At 36.3% G+C, this 25,873-nt stretch overlaps 1 protein-coding gene across 5 annotated transcripts in view; it reads right to left on the bottom strand.

The window, feature by feature from the left end:
- PRKACB (protein kinase cAMP-activated catalytic subunit beta) overlaps nucleotides 1-25,873 on the bottom strand; it is a 75,946-nt gene that overhangs the window by 7,999 nt on the left and 42,074 nt on the right. For 2 of the 5 annotated variants that reach the window (XM_075156132.1, XM_075156130.1), the window contains exons 2-8: nucleotides 12,051-12,112; nucleotides 11,250-11,378; nucleotides 7,535-7,633; nucleotides 6,427-6,509; nucleotides 5,773-5,899; nucleotides 3,115-3,210; nucleotides 1,473-1,595 (exon numbers count right to left, since the gene is read on the bottom strand). In XM_075156132.1, the coding sequence (XP_075012233.1) occupies nucleotides 1,473-1,595; nucleotides 3,115-3,210; nucleotides 5,773-5,899; nucleotides 6,427-6,509; nucleotides 7,535-7,633; nucleotides 11,250-11,378; nucleotides 12,051-12,112 (719 nt within the window). Of the gene's footprint in view, nucleotides 1-1,472; nucleotides 1,596-3,114; nucleotides 3,211-5,772; nucleotides 5,900-6,426; nucleotides 6,510-7,534; nucleotides 7,634-11,249; nucleotides 11,379-12,050; nucleotides 12,113-23,233; nucleotides 23,253-25,873 lie in introns of those variants that run through there. The other 3 variants (XM_075156134.1, XM_075156131.1, XM_075156133.1) reach the window with 2 other exon arrangements.

The following is a 25,873-nucleotide window of genomic DNA, read 5'->3' as shown; positions in this document are numbered from 1 at the left end:
ATTCAAACCTGGCTAAGAAATATTTGAAGATGATTTATGGGATGTAATTACATAGGGTTTTACTAGCAAAAGATCTACTGACACCATTTGAGACGGAAGAGAGAAGAAAGGGGAAAAGAAGAGGCAGAAAGTTGTATTTGTCATGCCCATAGTCTCAGCGTTTGACACTCCCTATGTTCAGCTGATCAATTATGACATAAATGCAGAATTATTTAACATAAAAACATGTTGCAAAATCAAGAGGTCTGATAATCAAGGACACTGCTTCAGTTTACCTGTCAATATGGCTCTACTGCAGTACATGAGAAATTCACAGGTTTTAATGAATATAATACCTAGACAGCTGAGAAGTAAAGAAATATTAGCTCCATTTTTTAAAAAGAGAATTAAGTGCATGAGGTAGATTAAATGAAAGACTTAAGGTTATAAAGGAAACGTGCTGAGAACTGAATGTTAAAGTTTCCAGAGTTCAAGTCCAGTGCTGTTTCTGCAACCATCCATCCATGGACTCAGTAAAAAAGGTAGATGATCAACAGTAAAAATGTCAAGCAAATTAGATACAGCTGCAAAAAATGGCCAAGTTTTTTTTAGTTTAGAAGAGAAACATTTCTTTAAAAATATATCTGCGTAAATGAATTCCCATATATTCATGGAGACAGCTGAAGGCTCACAGTATTACAGCCTTTCAAAGAGCAACCACCTTTTTGATTTAAATAAGGTCCTAGGCAGGAATCAATCTCACTGCAGTGTCCCACAGGGCCTACTGAGCACTTCCCTTGATGAGAATCACAGAAGTATGTAAGCTGCGGCACAGCATGTGTTTATGTAGGGACAAGGAAGAGAAGAACCATAACAAATTAAGTGAGCACAAAGAAACATGAAGAGACAACACTGGCTGGCAGGAGAAACAACAGAACGATCACATTTTCGTGCTATCTGGCACACTAGGAGATATTAATGAAAAATAAAAGGGAAAAGTTGGAAACGCTTTTTAAAAATTTTATGTAACAATAAAAGCTGAACAGAACATTAGACATGTCTTGAACTACAGGACTGCAGGAGTAAAGAAACCTACTATGAACTATGGAAACTCTTTAGAGCTTCTCAAAAGCTGCAAAAATATTTCTAGAAAAGAAAATAGCTAGGCAAATTAAGCATACAGCTAAATAGTTGTTAATAGTTGTTGGATCATTTTTATCCAAGCATAAAAGGATATAATACCACAATTTCTGTAAGTGTAATAACTTGCATTTTAAATTTGAAGGCAGGGAACAGATTTTTAGAACTTTGATTTTTAATATTACTGTAACAATGTCTGTACTTAAGAAGTATACATTACAAACTTTTCCCATATACTTTCCGAATTGCTCACTGTCTCGTAGCCCGTAAATCCTGCACCTTCTCCACACAAAAAACAGGTTCTGCAAAGACAAACAACTGCATTTGCGAAAAGACACAGAGCCTTCACTCACCTTGCCAGACACAATCTTCTCATAAATTTGAATGGGCTGATCTGCAAAGAATGGGGGATATCCAGCTGCCATTTCATAGATTAACACTCCTAACGCCCACCAATCCACTGCCTTGTTGTAACCCTGGATAAAATGAGAAATACCACTGTTAGTACATTTCTAACATAGTTTAAGATTTTCAATATATATCTATGGAATACAAAGAAAGCAAATGCATTATTGCTTGTTTAATACAGAACTTACAACCTAGTTCAAACCAAACTGAACTCACAGATTCCAACAGCAACATACTTAATACAGTGACGACACTGAAACAGTGATGAAAAAGAAACATTTCACACACACTCCTGTGCTGAGTTTCAGTGATGTCTTTACACTGATGTGACAAGACTCCCTAAGTGACAGAAATGGGCACGATTTATTTAGTTAGTTATTTAAAACCAAAATAATCTTGTTATAGAATGATTGAAACTTCTTTCAAAGCTTAGGGAAATGTTATTAAATATAACAACACTTCCTATATTGTATACCATCATCTTTTTGCTTGATTATCTGCATTTCAGAACATTCATTTTCATATTTAGTAACCTAGCTACAAGAGCTTAGAAGTTTAGTTAATTAGCTGTTATAGAGTCATTATGATCTGATCTTTAAAGCCTGAACATAAAATCATTAGTAAATCCTACCTAATATTAAAAAAGACAGAAAACCCCACCAACCTCATCAATTTTATATGTGTTCTCTGACATCTTTTACAAAGCTCAGGGCTAAGACTCAGTCTTTCCTGAAAAATCTACTATGGAGGATTTGTAGCAGACGCATTGCAATTTCTTCTGCTGCTTTAGCTGCATAGGGGCAAAAAAGCTGCAAATAACGAACATTTTCTCCCCAAATAAAAGTATTTTCAGTTTACTTTTGAAGACCTGCAAAGGGTATTTAATTAAACCACACACTAAATGCATAATGTTAAATGATTGTTTATATCATAAGCAGTTCCATAAACTATAAGGATATTTTTCTTTTGCAAAACATGACGGGCTACAGTTGAACAGATATATGATAAATAATATTTCTTCTATGTTCAAACACTTAGCAAGTGTTTGAACAAGTACTAGACACAAACTGATCAACAGTAAGCTTAGACTGCATGTACTTTATGTGTAAAACCAGTGGTTTGTCATGTTTGATTTAATGTAAAGTGCCTTAAACCTGCAACGCTCTGCAACTAGTTATTTAATGACTACTGATTCATCCAATATGCGGTTCTTGTTACCTCTGGAGCTCCTGTTCTAGCCTGTTAACACTTCAGAATGTAATCACTCAGATCTGCTGTTCTGGTAAGGATGCTAGTTAAATAACCTAATTACAGATTCTTTAAATCCCTTTTTCCCTCACAAGTTACATGGCAAGCATATATAGAAAGTTCTGTACAGTTATGTGAAAATCCCTGCTTTGGAGTAAGTTTTAGTATACTAAAAAATATTCACAATGCAACGATTGCATTTTGTGTAATTCATAAAGAGTTGACTAGTCACAATTTGATTTTTTGAAGTATCAGCAATTGTTTATCCCTCAGAGTTTAATAATTGGGTGATAAATTTTAACTGCATCAAACACATGGCTGAATAACAAGACAAAGTACCTTGCTGAGAATTATTTCAGGCGCCAGGTATTCTGGAGTCCCACATAACGTCCAAGTTCTTCCTTTTACTCTTTTTGCAAAGCCAAAGTCCGTGACCTGTCATCAGAAGAAATAAACTGACTGTGAGTGCATTTCTACAAAGGAATTTAAAATTAAGTACTTCTGAAATATTTTGGAAAGCTATTTTATACAGAGGAAAAATTTGTTTCTCAAATAACATAGTATCATATAGTCAGATGTACCTTTAGTAGCCAGTCCTTTTGATACTTCTAATTCACATAGATAGAAGGTTTCTCGTGATAAAATTAATAAATAACACAAAATACATATTTTCCTCCTGACACAAGTGTCTATTTATAATTTTAAAAAATCAGTGGGAACTATGGCTTACTAATCTTTCACATGTACTGCAATTACATTAATCATTTTTCTTATACTTTTCACATCAGACTGTTTATACTGCTGAAAGTTTAAAGAACGTGAATATGAACAAGATATTTATCTTTTCCTTTAGTTAACAAATAAATTAGTCACAAAAAGGGTCAAGATATCCGCCAGTCTTGTAAATTTAGAATTTTATTGCATAAGTGTATAAAGTTTATGTGTAAAATTAGTGTGGGAATAAGACAACATAAAAGAGGTCTTCCAGTAACTTCTGATTCTGAGTATCTTTGAAAGCATCACCAGAGTCAAGCTTGTTTACTTGGAAGACTGAGGGGGAAATGTAGCAGTAACTGTATTCACAAATGGGAAGTTCTTGGCCATCATAAATTCTTCATTCCACTTGTCATGTTTTCTGCAGTAAGTTTTCAGAACTCTGTATGCGATATCATCCTCTCTGTGATTTTTCCTGGACCGTATTGTGGAATACATATGGAAGCCAGGGAGTTACATGTGAAATTCTGGGATCAGCTTCAAGCTATCAAGTCTATGCTTGTTTGGGGATCTGTTTCTTTTGTTTCCTCCTTCTTCGTATCATTTTCAATCCATTCCCTGAGAAAACATACTGTACCACAATGATAATCATTGCTAATTATACAATAACCTGTGCTGATGTTTCTGATACACTAGTGTCACAATTAAACAAGCCAAACTCCAAAACATCAAGGCAGCTTTTGCTTCATTTTTGATAGAAACAACAGCAATCACAGCTGGAACTGAACAGAGAGGGTGATGTGCTGACTAGACAGACCTGCTTCAGTCAGCAAAGAATCATTTCTGTGTTTGTGAATGCACATCAGCCTACGCAAGAAGAATACGCTGCAGACGTGGGACAAACGGTAATGGCTTTAAAATTCAAAAAGAAAATGAACGGAGTTTCTAAACAAAATTTAGCTGGAGCTGCAGTATCAACATACTTTTCTGTTCAGAAGCAGAAGCGAACTAACCTCACATGGGAAGAGTGACTGCTGGACCCATTATCATTTGCAGTTTGCCCACCATCACAAAAACATACTGTTGCATATAGAGAGTCGCCAATTCTGGAGTAAGCCGCTCAGCACATAGAGAGTCACCAATTCTGGAGTAAGCTGCGCATAGTTTTACATTAATGGTGCTCCCCAACCACATTAATAGAACTTGTATTTCTCTTCTCCCTACAGTGTTATTTTATTCTCCATGCAAAATTATTTTACAGTTATAAACAAAGTAAGATATGAATCCTTTCCACTTCTCTCAAACATTTTTATTATGTATTTTCCTGTTAGATTCTGCTATGGCAAAAGATGACACAATGAGGAAAGAGCTTCTATAGTTTAAGGGCTGCAAAGCATTGCAGAGTGCTTGTTGCTGTATACCACCTTCCCATTTGCCATTTAGATCAAAAAGAGCTAAAAGGAAGATAGGACGAGAGGAAACAGCCTCAAGTTGTGCCAAGGGAGATTTAGATTGGATATTAGGAAAAATTTCTTTACTGAAAGAGTGGTCAAGCATTGGGACAGGCTGCCCAGGGAAGTGGTTGAGTCACCACTCCTGGAAGTACTTAAAAGACGTGTAGATGAAGCACTTAGGGACATGGTTTATGGGCATGGGGGTGTTGGGTTGACGGTTGGACTCGATGATCTTAGAGGTCTTTTCCAACCTTAACGATTCTATGATTCTATGAGGAGGTCCTGTGAAGAGGCTGTTGTAAAACCAAAGTCGTCATTTGCAGCACTGCAATTCTGATCTGATCTAAACTCAGCTGTTACTCCAGATGTGTTGAGAAGGTTAGGGCTCTCCAAGGGCAGGATTCATCTGACTGAAATTAAGTACTACAGTGTTGGTGTTGACATCTAAGCTGGTTATGCTAAATTACTTCTATAGACAATGCAGAGAACCAGACATTTTAGGGCACCTTTCATCTTGTTCTAGGGCAGATGTATAAAATAGATCAGATGAACAGAGCCATGTAATCACCTACTTCTCACCATAGAGCCCAAGGGAAACCTTGACAACTCGCTCAACTGCAGACAGCTCCGTTGTGCATATTTAATTTTAGTCAGAGGAAGTACAATCCAATGGTTTTAACCATTACTAAGCAGTAAGACATTTTAATGCTCCCTGAATACATGCTAACATGCCAACCAGCTTCAGACTGTTCATTCTAAAGACATTTGCTACGTAACCCTATACTGTAAGACAAGATTCCCCTCCCAAAATATATCAAGAATATCATACCTGGATGTATCCTTGCTGATCAATTAAAAGATTTTCAGGCTTTAGATCTCTGTAGATGAGGTCTAATGAATGGAGGTACTCAAATGTTAGCACTATCTGAGCTGCATAAAACCGTGCATGTGGTTCACTGTGAAGAATTAAAAGAATATTAAGTACCCCAATGCTATGCTAAGATACTGAAACAACCATGTAACTGCCAGGGATAGACAAATTAAGTATCTTTTACCTGGTTCTTTTACTGTGTTACAAGGGAAAAAAAAAGCAAACAGCGAACATTTTAGAATTGATACGCTTATTCCCTAAATTTAATTTAAGTCTTGCAGCTAAAATACACATACAAATCAAGATGAACGTATCCCAGAATACAGAGCTTAGACTTTAAATTTTACTTTTAGAAATTATCATCAATTTCAGTGACAATATGCATAGGAATTCCAAGATTCTATCATGCATAGATCATGAATGCCTGCATTAACTAACAGAAAAATAAGAAATAATTAAAAGTTTTTCATTGCCTAACTAGCTTAAGTCGACTGAAAGAGGGGTAATACCCCTTCAGAATTTTTTCTTAAATATTAACAAATTTTACAAAACCCTCTTCCCAAATTAGCAACATAAGCCTTTTTAAAGGAATAATGTCATTAATACTCTTACCTGAACCTTCCGATTCGTCTTAGATGTGAAAACATTTCACCACCAGGAACATACTCCATTACCATGTATAAATTAGAATTGTCCTAAGGAAGCAAGTAAACACACACAAATACATATTAGGCATGCTATAGTCTCTATAATTCCTACATACAGTATTTTTTATTAAAGAATGAAAATGAAAAATTGTAGCCACCCAATGACCTTAACAAATATGAAGCAACACAGGTAGAAATTCTTGAAAAAGTGCAGATACACATGACAAAAGGAGCATCACATATCTCAAGAAATCTATTTTAAAGTAAATTTGAATAAAGATAATTAGTGAGTTCCCTACAGAATGGTATGTAAGTGACCTGAAGGAAGAGAGGATAAGATGCCTACTGCAAGACAAGACCTTGCACTCTTAAAAGTTCAGAAATGACAGCCTGAGGTATTCTGATCTCCCACAGCCCCAGCCCTAAACCTCAAAACCCTAAAGATTAAGGTAGAACATGTTTATTAATTTTAAATGGTATTAAAAAAGACAAAAAAAAAAAAGAAGGCAATATATAGAGGTCACATATCACTCTATAAATTAGGAAAATACTCAATTTCTTTACAGACTGACTAGCACATACTGTCATGAAATTAGAAGCTAAGCTCAAAGTTCTTTCCTTCATCGTTAAAATTGTCATTAAGACCTGCCTCAGGTATAAATCTCAAGCAAAAACTCTGCAGAACAGTTACAAATTTACCATTCGATATATTGGTACAGAAATACATCTTTTAGTTTCTCTCAAAGACAGAATGATGCCTAAAAGCTCCCTGCTGTACAAAAGCCAGTTTCCCTCCAAAACAAGGGAAATCTCCAATAATTTAATTTAATCTAATTTTTATTTATTTATTTGGAGATGTCCGTTCAATCATCAGCTGGTGAATTGGGGTGTGTGCAAGTGTGCACACAAGTGCAGGAACTCCCACTCAAGACCTGGCAACAGTGCCAAGGGAAGCATCTTTGAAAACAAAAATACTTAAACTATTCTACTGTAAAAGTTAAATGTTTTAATATCTAAAGTTTGAGCACACGCTTCCCTGAAACCCAAACAACTATTTTCAAAATAATGATTACCTTAAAAGAATACTCCAGTTTTACAAGGAAAGGAAAGTTCACCGCTTGTAATATTCTCTTCTCATTCAGTGTGTGTTCTATTTGCTTCAGTTTGACGACCTAGGAGAGAAAAAACAATCTTCAGTTTAAGTATGACATTTTATAGCTGTTGATAAATTTTTCAGGGTAAAACAATTAGTTGAAAGCAAGCTTGTAACTTTACAGATAATGAAAAACCTTATGGATTACTAGCACAATAACAGTGCCGAGAAAGGATTTAAAAGTCTAATGACATTTTAAAGAGTAATACTCATGCAATACGGTTTGCAGATAACTCTAGAAATAGTGTTTCTTACTACATGCTGAGTATAGAAATTAGGGAAAACATCTCTTCACATTTTCTTAAGAATTGCTTGCGTTTGTAATGGAGATACTTCTGCAGGAAGATGACAGTTCAATAAAATCCATTTGATCTTTGGACCCTTTGCTAAGAAAGGCAGGAAATTGTGTCAGACACATTTAATTATGAATTTTGTTATGTGTGAACAGGAGTAAACCGACTTATTTTACATAGCTCACACATTAGTGGGGAGGAGACTAAGGAGAATATAAATTCAAAATTTCCATTCTTATAAACTTATATAGTCTGATATAGTAATAGTCTGATCATTGCTCTTTCTCAGTAATTAACAATTGGTTTCCTTGCGTTAAACCCCAACATTGCATAATTGATTCTTTCCATTTTACTTAATCCCTAGTGCACAATTTATCTATATCTCGTTTTGAGAAAGGCATGATTTCCAAGTAAAGTTACTTTTTTTCCCCATAGGAAACAAGGAGAAAAGGTACAAGAGTAATCAAAACAAGTCTCTTTTTCCATGTTCAGAAATCAAACCTAACTACTATAAATAACAGATAAGCAAGATATTCCAATCTCACTGAAACTGTGTTTAAATTTAACTTTTAGATGCAAAAGGTAGTACCTATAAAAAAACCCACTACTGTTTTGAAATAAATGTCATACAAAAGAAAGAGTGAGTTAAAAATATTAAATCTCTTTTGAATCACCAATCTTTAGGGACCAAATTAAAAATTTTGCTCAAATCGGCTCATTTGTGGGAAGCGTCCCCTTCATCCCTAAAAACCTATGGTACTGGAATTATCTTGGCCATCAAAGCAAGCATGCTAAGGTTTTAGTTTGATACTTTGAAGCGTTCAGCTGCAATGCTAGACAATGCTACCACCCTTCCTGCATCTTCTGCTGGTCAGATACTGGAGGGCGATGGCAGCAATACCACAGGCTGAAGCTGCTGTTTAACACTTCATAATATCGAACTGGAGCCTCAGATAACACAGCTTTGCTCACATTTAAGCTCAAGCTCAGGGCATGTCCAGTGACAGCTTCCTGTTGATCAAATGATATCTGGTAATGGCAGATTCTCCAACAGCTTGTTTGTGTCTGAGCTTTTATTAACAACATTTTCTTTCCAAAAACAATTACATAATGAAACTAGCCAAGCAATGTTATGTTACAGCTTCCTAAATCAAGGCAGACAAATAAAGGAGTAACAACCCTACACGCAAAACTACTGGCTACATCAACATCTCTTTTTTTTTTTTTTCATATCCTGATAAACCAAGCATAAGATTGAATAACAAAGGGACACACAATATACTTTCTCTTGTTTCAAGTAAAATGTAAATGAAAAATTATGGGCAGTCTGCACATTGTCTAATTTCAGACATCTGTATGTTTTCTATAATATACAAAGTGATAGACGTGTTCTCCCCAAACCATCTCCTATTTTTTGATCAATTAATAGAAGTTACTAATGTAACACTAATATATTTCTAATAGAATACATAAATATATAATTATATATGCTAAGTGGAGTTGAAAAAGCATGTATTTCATAAAGAAACACTTCAGACTTCTGATTATAGACAAAATCATCTAATTTTCTAATAAAAGACTGATACCTGGATGCAAACATCTTTAATCCTGTGAATCTTTTACTCCAAGTCCACTGCAATCATTAAAAACATGAATTTTTGCTTTTACCAGTTAATTTTATAGCTATAGCTTTCCAATTTATTTTAGACTGAGAGGTAGCAATGAGTTTAATTAACTTTTTTTTTTTTTTAAATCCTCAGACTATTTTTATTGCAGCTTTCTGAAGTAAGATGTAATTTCCTAAATTGCTCCAATGATAAGGGCTCAGCCATTCGTGAAAAAGGGTTCAAAGAAAGAACAGTTGAAAATCTGAAATTTGATGACGGGCTCTCCATGCAGCAGTGGGATGCTCATCACACCTCGTGTTACAGCAACGTTCCCCGCAGGATGCCACCAGCCATACTGAGGTCATGATGAGGAAAATTTCCACATGGGAGGAAATGGTCTGGGCTTTCAGCTGTACTATGTTGGAATATCTTTTTAATTTAATTGGATTTTTTTTTAAGAAAAGTTAGAAACCATTGTTATAGGAGAATGCTGAAGTTGCAAAAAATTTGAACTTTTCCAAGTAAAAAAATAATGCCAAAATTGACACTAAAAGGTAAGTTTATTTTAGTTTTCTTCTTGCCTGACCATTATAAAGCAGTCTTTAATTAAACAAAATATTATTCAAGGTCCAGGACCCCAAATCACATGTAAAGAATACTGGAACTGCAACTGAGGGAAAATGGTTTGATTATGTCACTGCCATAGTTTCATTATATAAAATTACTCAGGAATGTAATAATGCTTAAGTGCAAGAGTCCATATTGAGGCAACGCTCATTTTGTCAGTTGCTGATTAAGTTCTCTTTGCTGGATGAATATTTTCTTAATATGATTTTTGTTATACAGCAGCAAAGTTATGTATACTGCCTTACAAAGTAAGAGGAGCTCTTATATTGAGGACCTTAGAATCTACTAGTCTAAATAATGTACTTCTGAAAAACTTGTCAAAACCATTAAAAACTAATCGTATTGATAAATTTCTTAAAAATACTTCTTAGCATTCTGGAATTCTATTTTATTTAAAATTTAAACTTCAACAAATGGCACTGCTTACTTAATCTAAGAGTAATAAGCTGTTAAAAAAATTAGGCTGGAGTAACAATACAGATTCAGACTGCAGCACTTAAGTTTTCAACACAGAAAATGTCTATTTTGTAACAGCTGTTCTGAGAGAGAGACTACTGTTCTATCTGTGCAGTTACTATAGATGCAGCAGGATTATTACATAACTATGCACACAAAACGTAATACCTCATGGGATCAAGAACGGAAAACAAATTAGTCGTGCAAAAAACTTGTTAAATTATGATTCACAAATGAAATTTTTGAGAATTTCTGATCCAAAGAGTCTTCCAGATTTTTGGGCTACCCTGCAAAACTGTATGTATTTATTTATTTTAACTACAGCACTACATTTTGCTTTTGCCAAAGAATATATAGGCCACCTTATAAAAGCTAAGCAAAGAATTTAACTGATAACATTTTATTAATGCCTTGGACACCACTTAGAGCCTCTTTAGCCTGCTGTTAAGGTTCTTGGTTGTTGTAACAATTCTACACAATCCCAACAACTGAATCTGCTGGCTAAAAAAGAAAGTCAACTGTTTAAAGTATCACCAGTATTCAAGTGTGATAAGCAAAAGCACAGTAAATGCAACAGTTTAGCCACAGTTACCAGATCTTTGTCTACACCAAACTCTCTTGTACCACAAAAAACACTATAAATTCTACCAACCTTCTGTTTGTCCAGTATCTTCATAGCATAATACTGTTCTGTGGATTTATGTTTCACCATCATAACCCTCCCAAATGATCCTGTTCCAAGGGTTTTTTGCCTCTCAAAGTCATCTAGGCCAGCCGTATTCTACATGTCCAAGGATATAATGACATTATTTACAATTTAATACCCAAAGATAGTTTTAACTGTATGAATTGAATTCATTTATGAAAGAAAATTGAGTAAAATTACATTTATCAAAGACAACTATAGCCAACTATACTGTTGTTATAATTTCACGCCTGTCAAATTTTAGTAAGAGAATTTACATTGCACTCATTAAAACAGAAAAAGACTTAACTGAATTATATCAACATTTCTATAGTTTGTTCATACAGATGACACACGCTTATTAAGAAACATGTAGCAGTAAATAGACCATGAATTTAACATGCAGATAAACAACCCCCTCATGCTTCACAAACAAGAATGTTAGAACATGCAAAAAACCCCAAACTCTGGAGACAGTTCTACATGAGAGTTGTCTGGAGAGCTTATCACTGAGTAAATTTTCTCAGATATTCATTGCCATAGCATTTCAAATGCTGCTTTAAAAACTACAATGACCTTTCCCCAAAAACCCAAACCCCCAAGTTCAACTTTTAAAATATTTCCCTCTAACAAGCTCCTTAACCTGCTCCCAAGCCCCATGCAGTAGACTTAATACCCTGCGCTGCTCATTACAGACTGATAACACACTGATAGCATTATCCAAAAAATGCAACAGATAACATTGTTGAATGCTTAAATGACTGATACCTGAGGGGGGCTTTCCCATTTTCTTAAAAAGTCTTCTTTGGCTTTGGCTAGGAATTCTTTCACTGAAAACACACACAAAAAAGTACATTTTAATTAGTGTAATTCATCATGGATGCGATGGAGATGCTTTGTTAACAAAATATATAAACTATATTATCAACTTCTTTCTTCAACTCGTAATATGCTATTTTCACCATGTATGAAAGCAAGCACCAATGCCTCTAGAACTTCTACAATGTCTCCAGGTGATCTCTAAGGTTTCTGGAGCAACTACATCATTCTACACAAATTACTTAATCTATGTCAGCTCTAATAACTCACAATACTGTATACGCAAGCAGGCTTTAAGGTGATGTAAGACGTTCTTAATTCGACCGGGAAAAAACCACAAACACCTGACGTTTATAAATAGCCATTCCACAAAGATAGACTTTTTATCTATTTTTGTTAAATAAAAGTTACATTTTCTTTCAACTGATTGAGTGTAATGTCAATCTCATTGCTTTTTCCCCCCATCACCTTTATTTAAAGGCTGTTTGCAAGCTCAAGTACCAAATGGACAGCATTACTGCAAGCAAAGACAAAGCACAGGGCTACAACAACACTGCACATTAGGCATGCCCACAGTCAGAGAATATATATTTTTAATATCGATTTTCCATTGAAATTGAATAAATGTATAATAGCAAAATTCTGGATGACTATTTAAAATGTGCACCAACATATTTTGTTCACATCATCTTTCAGCTGTTTTATTTTTTGAATATCAATTATCAGCCAGATCAATGCAGATTACTTAATGCAAGTCATAAACAGGAGGTGTTTCAGACATTGCTACGGTTCTGAAAGAGTCACAGAATCAAGAAGAAAATATCATACTGTTTTTGTGTTCTCTGAATCATTTCACATAATATAACGTTAATAACAGTGGATTTTCTGTACTGTGATGTTCCGCCACAAGGAATTTCTAAAAATACTCAGCAATGTGCCAAGATTATTCTGGTCAATATGTAGAAATATATGTTTTAGCAACTGTATTTTACCTTCTGATGGTCATAAAAAATTAGGTTTATAAGGGGTTGTGATGAACCAGGACTTTTTTGTACTTTTCAGAGAATACTAGTGTCTATACAGAGAACTTTCCAAAAATTCTCTTATCTCTTCTATTACCAGTACAGTTACAGCAGCAGTAAAAACAATGGCAGCCCTAGAGAAGACTGGTCATGAATTTTTTTTGTTTTCCCTCCCCCCTCCCCCCCTTCAAGTGCGCTATGGGACTTTAACTATCACAAAATACTCAAACGGAGGTTTATGGCTCCCACCGTCACTGGCTCTAATGGAGCAGCATCAATATAATAGAAATTTCAGAAAAATTGTCAAAAATTCTGGCAGACCTCAAGGTTACAAAAGTATTTAAAGCATGTTATCCATTCAGTAATCTTATTTTAAGAGAAACAAGCAATATTTATTACCCTAAACTTACGGTTAAGTAAGAAAAACATAGTTTTATTATCAAAGGAACTATTTTAAATTGGCATTAAAACTCACTGAGAGTTAAAAATATTTTAGTGGGTAATCAGTAAAAGGTTTATTTATCCTGTGTGGGGAAAATATTTCCATTGTTTTTTAAATTATGGGGGTTACTCATGTAATGACTTTTAATGATCCTAATCTGAGAAAAGGACAGGATTTCCTGTGGCATGAAATAATTTCTTAACACAAAAAAGGGAAGCTAACAATGTCCAAATTCATGCCTGATGATCCTTCTTCCATCAGGAGAACAGAGATGACTTGATAAAGTGATGACTACTGATAAAGCTTTTTAAACATCAATTATTTCGAAGTAGCACGAACATTATTTTCTCTTAATGACAAGACAAAACCTAAGATGATCATTAAGATTACCAAAAAGCTGAGCCTTCAAACTTATGTGGCTGTAGCTTAGAAATGAACATTAACTTTAACACTATATAACACAACCAAAACATTAAATTGGTCTCATTTTTTTCCATGTTATTACAGTACGTATGTCTTAAATATCCCTCATGCTATCTCAGTTGTTCATATCAATAAGTATTTTAAGTTTCCACATATTTTGCATTGAACTATAATTATTTAGTATTTATAAAAATATACAATGACATTTACATGTAGTCATCTCTGTCTCTATTCTACTTATGGAATAAAGAATGCTGTTTATGAAAAAAATGTGATCCAGCTGGAAATACTCAAATTGTGGAAGCATGAGAAAAATCTCTCATTTCTAGAATATCAATAAGCCACAAGCTTCAACAAAACTTCTACTTTATTCTACTTTACTTTTGCTCTCTTTTCTTGGAAAGCAGCACTGAACGTGTATTTTCAAAATAAAGCTACCTAATGGCACTCATTTATCTTAAAATCGCTATCTTTTAAAAACAATTTCATATTCTGTGGTGTGTTTTATTAGAATTACATTTTCTTCCTAATGAGAAAGTGGGTCAAATTGTGCCTGGTTCTCATTTTCAGAGGTCACCTGGGCTCCTACACCACAACACTATTCAGCAGGTGATTTCAAGCAGAACTTAGGCAACTTAAGTGCATACACTTCAGTCACTTCTGAAAATAGGACTTCGAATTTGAAACGGATAGGTACTTTTGAAAATTATATCTTAATCACAAAACATTAGCTTTTGCTACAGGAGAACACATTTCATTTCTACTTCTCAAGCGCAGAATTAAAATTTATGCCAACTGGATAGTAGTGGCCATTGGTATTATTGCGATGATGCAAACACAAATAGGTTTATTAGATGATGATTTAGAAGTTTTCCTCAAGTGCACATTTTTAGCCACTTTAAATTGTTACGATGTGACTCTTGTTTGCTTTTCTAGTCTTTAAACTGTTCATAGCATCTGTGACTTTGGGCACTAATGAAGGAATGAGCATACCAAAAGTCTCTATAGGTTCCCCAAGGGTTTGCAGGAACATTCACCCACACAGATGAGATGATGAAGAGAGGAAAGAAAGAGAAGAAAAAAAAAGTTTTATGCATTTCCACAACAAACACATAGAAAACACAAAATACATTCCACCCTTTCCCCTCCCCACTCAAGAATGGACCCTGTAATAAACCAGACCTTTCCCACACAGACAGAATGACTCATGCTAAATCACAGAATGTTTGAGCAAAGAAAAGAGAAAAAAAACCAAAAACAGCTAAATTCAGTATGAAGAAAAGATGATGCATCACAGAAATAAGCACAGCTTACAAAACTTCAGGAGATCAAGTTGGCATCTTTAATAATTAATGTATTCCAAGACACACACATCCAAGGAACTGTTGCTAACAAAAGCGTATCTATCTTCATCGCAGCAAGCTGGATCACAATAAAACCTGTAATCGGGTGATCTTCCCACTACTTAGCACCTTGTTCCAAAAGACAGCATGTGTGAATTGCATGGCATGTGGTGGATAGCACAGAAATGGCAAGCAGTCTCCAAAAAAAAAATTCACAATTAAATTTCAGTCCCGTTACCCCACAACAGGAACAAAACCCCTTGAAAAGTCTAAACTGCACAGCTGAAGTTGCTGTATGCAAACTGGAATGCATATGGGAATCCTGGACAGTCGCCATACCAGTATGATTTAATTTTGTAAGACTGTCAAAAAAAAAGAACCCAGGAAAGAGATGTTGATATACAGGTTCCCATAAGCACTGAAGAGCAAGGACCACTCATATATGGCTGACTGAAGTGAATATGAGGATGCAAGGAGCGTATGCAAAGACCAGCAAACAGACCCTATTCAGACTGGTTTCACTGATACAGCAGAAGTTGGAGCGAAGGAGCTGAAACTGAAGGAGGAAAAGCTGTTGCTCAAGCAAGGAAGGTGCTGGAAGGAGAGGGCAAAGCTCAAGCAAGAGCTCGAGTAACACAACAGCCACAGAAGTGGTCAAAACAACTGGGCGCGTCAGGAAGGACACCAGCTGGAACTGAAGAGGATGCACCAGTGGTCCTGAATTTAGGTAAGCACAAACACACAGCGCAAACCTAGCTCTTCATGACCAGCAAGAGCAATCGTTGGCAGGAGAAGCAAGTTTTACACAATGCAAACACCCAAAGCATATAGTAGAAAATCTGGGGAGATTCAGAAAAAGGTAGTAAGAGATGGGGTAATGGCCAAGGAGTTACAACTGAAAGACTTGAAGCAGTTTTATAACTTCTGCCTGCTTCAGTTCAAACCTGGTCAGAAGAAATGCTAGGGGTGCACCCACAGCTGGACAAGATACAAGCTATGCCTTTGCGTACCACAGACGGCATGAGACGGGGCCTGCAGAGGTCTGTGTTAAGAACCAAGGCAACATGGTGATCAGCAGGAAAGCCTGCTGGAAGAGATTTCTAAGGGAAGTAGAACTCAAGATCCAGAGGTTCCTAGGTAACAGTGGCATACAAGGAGGTATTTTAAAAAAAAAACCCAAACAAAAAAAAATACCCACCAACAAAAAACACCCCCAAACCAAAAACCAAACCAACCAAACAAACAAACAAATGAAAAAACCCTACCACACACAAAACCAAAAAACCCTGAACCCACCCCCAAACAGCAGGAGATTTGTTATCTAATAATATATTCAAACAATGTACAATATTTTTGTTTGGTTTATCGAACTTTTGTATGAAGTTAGCAAGCTTATGAAAAAATGTTAACAAATGGTATATGAGTACTATAAAGACTACTCTGGCCTAAAACACAGTTTAAGAGTGAGTGAATCAGAGGAAAGCTCCTGAAAAAAATTAAAAGGTTTAGGACCTCTCAATTGCAAGGGTGCAATAACAGCAGAGGGAAAGGGGTCACAGATGGAGCAGTCTTGAAGAGTTACCATGAATTACTTTGCCTTTCTCTCACCTCCCACGTGCACTGTATTTGTTATTCTCAAGCACATCTCCCACAAGAGCCAGCAAGCCAGAAATATTTTTTTTTTGGGGGGAAAAAAAAAAAGTATTTGGATAGGTTTCATGGCAAGAAAGCAAGAACTAAACTGATTAAGACTAAACATTGGGCACCACTACAAACCCCCATCTGCTGTGCTAAATGCCAATCTCTGCTTGGTATTTAAAATGCCCTTTATCAAAATACAATTCCATTTCTGTTCCAAAGCTGTAATATAATCACTTGAAGTCTGGAATTAAATGGGCTATTTAATTAAATATCCAAATTTCATTTAATGGAAAAATAAATATGTATGAAGAGATTGTGGTAATATATGTGTATATTTCATTTTTATGAAAAACAGTATTTATAGCCTTAAACATTATCGAGATGTATATAGATGCCTCAGTGAACCCTGTGGTTATGTACCACATTTCAGAAGCAAGCGAGAAGCATACGACTGAAGCTTTAAGTCCCACTCTTACACCATTAACCTGTTGTCTTAAATATCTTTAAATTTCTTTTTTGATTAGCAGGAAAAATATCACAAGGCTTAGAACAGGATTTTTCTACCCTGGCAAGCCTTTGAAAATAAAGACAACTAAGCGTTAATACACCCAAAGGAAGTAGCGTGAGCACCAGTTAACATTTTAATAGCTGGGAACTCTTCAAAACACAAACTAAAATGGTATCATTGAAACAGACCGTCAACAAGAACTAAATGCTTTGTTTCTCACAATATGAAAACGGTGGGGGAGAAAAGTCCAACATGATATAAGCCTGGTACAGGGCAAGTCAATCTTGTCTTAACATTGCGGTGAGACACACTTACTGGCTCTCTTGTGAAAAACCAACCAGCGAGAATTTTGTCTTGTTTCTGCTCTAAGAGATGCAAAGCCACAAAGGCTAGATCAATAAACTCTGCATCAACTTAATCTCTCATTTATCCCATTTTTTACTTTGAGAGCAAGATTTTGATCTTATATTTCTGTTTAAACATTAATTCTGTTAAAAATTGGTGATGCAGAGCAAACTAACTTACACAGCTGCAATGGGTAAGAACCTTCAGTTAAATAAAAACCCCAAACACACAGAGCAGTTCTGAAAGATCTCATTTGCTGGAATACAAAATGTGAAAGTTCTTAGTAAATGAAGGACCACATAAGAATTATTAACTGCATACAAGTTTGCTATTAAAATGGAAGTGCTATTAATTAACCTAACTGCACACTGTAAACACTTCTGTGGAAGAAGTGGAGAAGAGAAGGGCATGGAAAAACCATGGAGAAAAAAAGGAGAGGAACAGGATAAACAGTAAATTAAGAGCAATTACAGCTGCAGTGCCTAAAGACTAGAAGAGAGCACTAGAATCTGATTTTTGGGGGAGCACATTCAGGAATTAATTTACTACGTGCAGCAATTGTAAAATACAAATTGTTCTCATCCATTGCAACTCAGAATTTGGAATGCAGGCAAAATCTTATTTTAATCCCGTCCACAATTTTGAAGTCTTGAGCTAGACAGTATTTTGTCAGTCTTATAAAAGCAAATTTGCAACAGTTAAGAGCTCTACAAACAGCCCAGCTTTTCTTCTTTTTTTTCTTAATTTTCAGTGCTACAGGCTATGATTTTAAGCTGTAAATTAAACAAAGCTAAAGTCTTTCTTAATTTTCACCTCTTGGCTGGCTAGAGAGCAACAGCCTGTATAAGAGATGTGACAGATTTAGACAAACCAAAACAGGAGCCAGGTTTTCAGCTATCAGAGATAATACCTATCTTTGTTGAAATTTGAACAGTAGATACTCTTACTGCACACAACTGCCACAGTCAGACTGACTTTCCTCTTCCTTCTGCTATTTTTATTAGAGATAATAAACAAATTTTATTTCCAAATCCAATTTTCAGTCTTTCCCTCTTCTTCTTTTTCTTAAATCATAAAGTACTAGTCCAAACAGAGGCAGTGAACCCTGCTAACGCCAAAAGTACAACATAACAGAGGCCACTCTGGGGAGACAGGACCAAACCCAACTAACACCAAGTCACTTAAAATGTGAATCCCTGAAATTTTCTTTAAAAAACCCCAAATGTATAATGTAAATCAGTAAATTTATTCAGTCACAAACACAATCAAGTCTTGTACTAGCTCTGCTCAGCAGAGTTGTACATGTGTATATGTCCCAATTCAATCATTTGCCACCAAAAAAAATTATAGGTGAGATAAAAACTCTGCTTTCTTAATCTAAAAGAGAATCCAGACTGAATGCTCATCAAAATTTATAAATTAATGTACTTCACCAAAAAAGTAACGCCTCCCTCAAGACACATACAGATAAATGCTACATTTTCCAGTTACACTAAAAGCCTCTCTTCCTCTCTGCCAAAAAAACAGAAACAACCAACCAAAACCTATGAACCAAGCTGGGATTTATTATTCAAATCCTAAGTTATTGATTAGATGCAAGACTTTCTCAATGCAGACAAGCAGAATAGCTTCATCTGAACATCCAAGCACAGGACATGATCTAAAGTCTTCCAGATTTCTGGTGGGCAAGAGCTTTTCCATCCCTTCGGGTCTTCTGGTACTTCAGGGTGGTACCTCTCTGTCTTGCCCAAGCTTTCCTTTCAAATTAAAGCGTTATTAGCAACCTTTTGCTTATTGATTAGAGTCGATTTTTCGTTCCAGTCTTCTAAAACAACCAGTTAGAACTGACATCCAGTTAGTTCTGGAGTATGTTAAAACTAAGCTTTGGCCTAAGGAAAGGAGTCTCTCTCGTACCTTCTTCCTGCCCTTGAAGTGTTCATTGAAGGGAATTATTCCAGACTGCTGGAGACGACACATTCATAAATCTGCTTCCCCTCTTGCAACAATCCACATGCTTTGAGGCTTAGAAGTCCGAAAAATAGCAGTTTGGTTTGTTAGGTTGCAGTTCAGTGTTCAGTATGGGCTGGTATAAACACAAAAAACCCCAGTCCTGTCCTTCCACAGTCATTGCCTCTCTATCGTGACCTTCCTTGAAAGAGCAAAAGCATCCTTGTGGCTGACTGCCAAGCCAGGTCAGGGAATTAGGCCAGATTAAAAAAATAATGGACAGAAGGCAGGGGAGGGCAAGGGAAGCTAATTTTAATCCACAGCAGCTCCCAGTTCTTTTCATCACATGAATGCTTCTCCTGGGGTGAAGGAAGGGAGAAGTGGGGTGGAAATGGGCAAATATGTGGGGCAGGAGAACTGCTCCTTTTCTGAAGGAGTGCCAGTTTGTGCTAGTGTAACATGACAATGAAAGTACAGCATTGGACTACTCAAAGGCTTCTGAGAAATAATTCTAATTTTAAGTTATTCATTTCCAATTATTGTGTTAGATAAGTTAATTCTATTAACTTAAAATTTCAAATTAATAAATTATAAGTTTGATACAATTACTTTCAAATGCAGTACTTAACACTCTCTACATATAAAATTAGTTCATACAGAAAAGGTTACGTGAAGAAATCTTAAGATGCAAAATCCTCAATTATCAAACGTTGATGTGCTTTGTGAGCAATTAGGAATTAAGCTTCATCTGTGCAGTACCACCCTCTACAGTTGTAGCTGCGCTTTATTCAGCAAGTAATCTAAAATGTTGCAACTACCACAGGACCTACAGTGTAAAAGACCGCCTTCCTGTGTGAAATACAACAGTATTACTTTACAAAGAAAATTGAAAACTGTGCGAAAATTGTGAAAATTCAAACACCTCTTGTTTCTGCAGTGGATATATTTCCATGGTTACCACGTTGGGAAAAAAAAAAGAATACATTTTAAGAATGAGTTCCAAGAACAAAATTTTCTAGGGCACTTCTGTAAAATATCTTGTAAACGTATCACATTCTTGAGTAAAGGTTTTTAGCAAATTCTAGTAGTTAAATACAAATATACAAAATAATCAGATCTTCCTCTTACAGTCAAAACCCCATACCAAACAAAATGTTTACAGCACCTGCTGCAGTTTTCCTCTCGTTAAGCTATCCGCCCCTTTGCACGTTAAGATACCAGCTAACTGGCTAGCACCAACTTTCCTCTCCATATTACTGCCCCACCTTCCCTGTTTGTAAAAGTTCAGTGACTAAAGAGGATAACAGCTATCACTGAGAGTATGTTTTATGGTTAGATTATTAGAAACAGTAAGCATAATCTGCAGGTAGTTGATCTGATCTGCATATTGACTAATAAATGCCCTGCAAGCAAGCAATGCCTACTAGATACATTCATGCACAAATACCCTTTTCTTTACAAGTAACCCAAGTTTTACTAAACTAATTTCTTCCTTATACTCCAAACTAAACAACTGCAGGGGCTGTTCACTGTATGGATGCATTTTACAAGTCACTTGGAAAGAGCAACTCTTGTGTTGCTTTTTCTTTTTTCAAGTATTTCATACAAGGCATCAAAATAACAGCAGATATGCCAATCTTGGTTTAACTGCACTCACATCTAAGTCTGCTTCCCACAAAGCTACTTTGTCCCAGCCCCCACATTAAGAAAACTACACAAATTCTCATAGACGTGCTGGGATCAGTAAGACACATCTTCACAGCTGTCAGGGTAAATCAGCAAAATAGCTCTTCATCTCTTTGCAAGATTTGAGATTCTGACACATCGCTACACTGACATATCTCCCACTGAACAGACTTCCAATATTTACAGGAAAGAGTTGCCTGCCGTAACTAGCCAAGCAGGAGAAGTTCATTTATAACCTTAAATAGCAGAGAGACTGACTTCCTGAATAAGGAAGTCTTATGTAAACAAACACATTTCACAATGCAACACATCGAGCGAACAACAAGTTTTTGTTTGCCTCAGGATTAGGGCAGGCAAAAAGTAGGTAAGAGTGTTTACTATCCATTCTGATAAAGAATGGGCCTTTAGAGAGAAACTGGTTGAAGTCAGTGCTTACTTGGATAAAAGGCTGGCATGAAACTTGCCCAGAATTGAGCTGCAAACCCTGCAAAAAAATTTAAATGAAAAAAACTAAACCGCATGAATTCTTAATGGGCTGGAGTATCTGTCAGCAACTAGAATGAATAAAGGAAAACACCAAAAACATTTTTCTAGTTACAAAACTGCCCGTAAGAACCTCAATAATTAAAGCTGGGAAACTCATGTTGCGAACTTTGGCCTGCAACAGCAGTACCAGCAGCAACTCTTAGAGGAACCAGCACAAATAATTATACAAACATTTTGAGATGTAAACTAAAAACCAAGGAAAGAAGAAAAATCTTTCTGGTAACAAAATATACGTAAGAAATGTAACAACAGGGACTAAAGTCACAGTTCAAGAGATACAAGATTACCACATACCAAGTACGCTTTCCTTTGGAAGAAACCCCAATTTTATTAAACTCATTTTTTGCTTATACTCCAAACCAAGCACATTGAGGGATGTTCACTGTATGGATGCATTTTAAGAACTTCGTCAACGCAGCAACTCTTGTGTTGCCTTTTCTTTTTCCAAATATTTCATACAAGAATCAGAACAAAATATGAACCAGGTCAACACCTAAGAACACCCTAGTCCGCTGTCAGAGGGTAACGGGTAACATTGGGGAATTTTTGAAAGGAAGAAACCATTAGTCTCATGAGATGCATACAGGAAGATGTATAGTTCTGGCACCCGGACATTCCACGGCATCCTTCCATTTTCTATAGTCTTTTCAGCAGTGGGAATAATTAGTTGCTACTTGTGGTCCCTTGCCCTTAAAAGATGTTCCCAATGCACATAGCTAAGATATTTACACTACCTCCCTTCACCCTCACTCCTGAAACACTCCTATTCTCCAGTGCACACAAAGCTGGACAATAATTCAGCAGAGTCTATCAGCATTGCTCATACTCTTCCCTCATACTGCTCCATCTGTCTCCACACACATGTGGTAACTACCAGCTTATGAGTGTAAATTTCTCTATCAGCAATTACCTCTATTTGCAGCATTTGAAAGCACTAGCCCAATCACGTACTTGGTGATACCTGGGAGTATTAAGCCTATTCCTGGTGAAACAGAACATCTAGCAGAGTAGCACCTTTCAGAACTGGGAGCTGGGGCTACTAAAGTTACTTGGCCTTCCAGTTTTACCTGTTCAAGAATCTTCTGCTGTTCAAAAGAAAAACTCTAAACCAAAGAAATAGAAAAATAGTTTTTCCTTCTTTCAAGTCTTTCCAGAAAAAAAATCCTATAACTGGAGCCCTCCTGAAAGGGGGGGAGAAAAAAAAAAAAAAAAAAGTAAGCCAATTGTACTTGCAATCGAAGACAATATATCACTTTTTCATCAAGGGTTCACTTGCATCTTGGCAATCTTTCACAAGGAGAGCATCTGATTTTATCCATTGACAGGGTGTAATGTAACACTGCTGCAGTGAAGACAGCCACAAAGGTGCACTGAAAAGCAGAAGTGGTTTAAATGGGGAAATGTTTACAGCAAAGACTTAATCTAATCCTCACTTGATGGAGGAGGAAATATTTACCTTTCCCTTGTCAAAATTAGACTTATGATTTATAGATCCTTTTGACTGGGAACTGACACTTGGTAAAAGTTGCAGCTATTTATTTCTATTTTTAATAGAACCAGGAGCCTGGATGTCAAGACGAATGAAATCTACAGATGCAAATTGCAGAATAAAGCCCCTGGGAAAAGAAAACAAAACAAAACAACCCCACCTCCCCTAAAAAAAAAACCAACCAACCAACAAAACAAAACACCTGTAACCTCTTTTTCACCTAGTTTGTAAGAAATTTATTCCCTTAAAATGACTCAATCATAACAGAATACCAAAAAAAAATAAACCACCCAAGCACCAACATTCAAAATTCACAGAGCTGATTTCCACAAACCTTAATTCCTGTGGAAGCTACGACCTAACTGTGAGAGAAACAGAGAAAAAGGTGATGGAAACCCCAGCCTGGTAACTGGTGAACATCAGAGACTATCCGACCCAACGAGAGACCTCTCCATCAGCAGACGAAGGCGGCCGTGTGACGCCGAGGAAGCGCAGTGAGGCTGTGGTTTCACCCTCACTTTCCAGAGAGGCTGAGCAGGGGCAGGTGTCAGTGGGGAGGTCGCGCTGCCGCCGCGTCCCTGCGGCACGAGCACCAGCCGTCTGTCCGCCTGCGAGGCCACACCGGCTCCCCACCGGGCTCCCGCCCGCCGGCGTCCCCGCGGGGCTGCAGGGAGCACACAAGGGGGGCTGGGCCGCCTCTTTCAGGGACAGCCCGCGTTTAGGTTTACTTGAACAGCCATGATGCCGTACCATAGATCTCCATAATGTACGTACAAAGTTCTGAAACCTTCTGTGTACCGGTTTTGACATTTGTATATTGTTGTACTTTGCATACCGAGGAAACGACAGCCACACTTTTCATTTCAGGGAAGATGATCTCAACACATTTGTATGAAATAGGTATATATAAGCTGATATTAGATAAGGCAGTGGGATGACTCCTCCCACTTTTTATCTCATGCCATGTACAAAAGTGAAACCTTCGTAAAAATGGTCCTTTATATTTGCAGGATAAAGCAAACCCACACACACAGACACACACAAACCCCATATACATGATTAACTGTTTTTTTCTTTTCAAGCAATCTCTAACCCTCTTAAGTCATTTTCCAAAGCTCCAGACTATCTGCTTGAAACAAAAAGGCATCATTTCAGAAACTAATATATTTGGGCTTTTTGCAAACACTTTTCAAAGGATATCTGTTTCTAAGGAAATAAATGTACAGAGTTTATATAATTAGATATGACTTTCAATAGTATTCCAAGTAAGAATAAAGTACTTCATAATTCCATTAAATCCAAAGTACATTATAGTAAGTAATCACAGTGGTTTTGGAAAGCAAATACCTGCCTGATAAGTTTACTAGATCTATTATAATATCTCGTTTCAAATGAGACTCCCCTCCCCTACTTCCATGAATGACCTCAACTGTTCTGCTATCCCATCATTTAGAAAGAATAAAAACCATAGAAGAATAAGCAGGTTCAGATGAAAAACAACAAAAGCCAGTTCAGAATTTTTAGGTGATGATTATAATAATTTCAGAAGGCCTCTCTATTTGTATCAATTCAGATAAAATAATTTATTATGAGTGGCACAGAAAATTAAGTGAACTGACATATATATCGTTCAATTATAAAATTTTCCAAATCAGATTCTGTGCCTTATTTAATGGTGTGGAACAGTTATTTCTAAAAGAAAGCTTTAAAATAGAATTTCAAATACTAAATACCAGTTATGCAAAGCAAAATGTTTAATAAAAACTGCAAATCTTTAAGACTAGTAATTTTTAATAGAAACCCACAGTGAGTCGATTAACAAAAACAAAGAGATCAGTAGTCCATGCAGCTATGCAGACAAGAAAGGGAAACCTGGTAGATTTTTCCTGATTGTGAAGACGGAACAAAAAAATAGTGTCAAAGGTAATAGAAAAGACTTACCATTCATGCTGAAAAGCTAGTTTTCAGAAACATATTGCTCCTAATATTAATCCAACAGTTGATGAAGTATGTTAATCTCTACAAAATCAGTGCTTCAATCTCTAAACACACTTATACACTAACTGGAAAGAGAGAGCACACAGAATCCAGAGAGCTGCTCTTCCTCACGAGCTCCTTGTGATGCAAAAAACTATGAAGCACAAGATAGCAGTAGTAATCCAAAATCAATATTCAGGACACGGATATTTAGTTTTGCTCATTAACTACTTCTGTTCTGACCAATGCTACCTATTCATGTCTAAAGCAACTCAAAATGGCAGGGGGAAAAAAGCATGCAAACACCAGGAGGTTTTAAGATGTTCTCAATTATATCAAGCACTGGTTGTTTCCATGGCAACCTTAGACCAGAATTATCTGTTGACTTGTACCCAACTAGTAG

This window comes from Calonectris borealis, chromosome 8 (assembly GCF_964195595.1).
Source record: "Calonectris borealis chromosome 8, bCalBor7.hap1.2, whole genome shotgun sequence".
Lineage (NCBI taxonomy): Eukaryota > Metazoa > Chordata > Aves > Procellariiformes > Procellariidae > Calonectris > Calonectris borealis.
The sequence above is the reverse complement of the archived record's forward strand: the minus strand, read 5'-3'. Positions and strand labels throughout refer to the sequence as shown.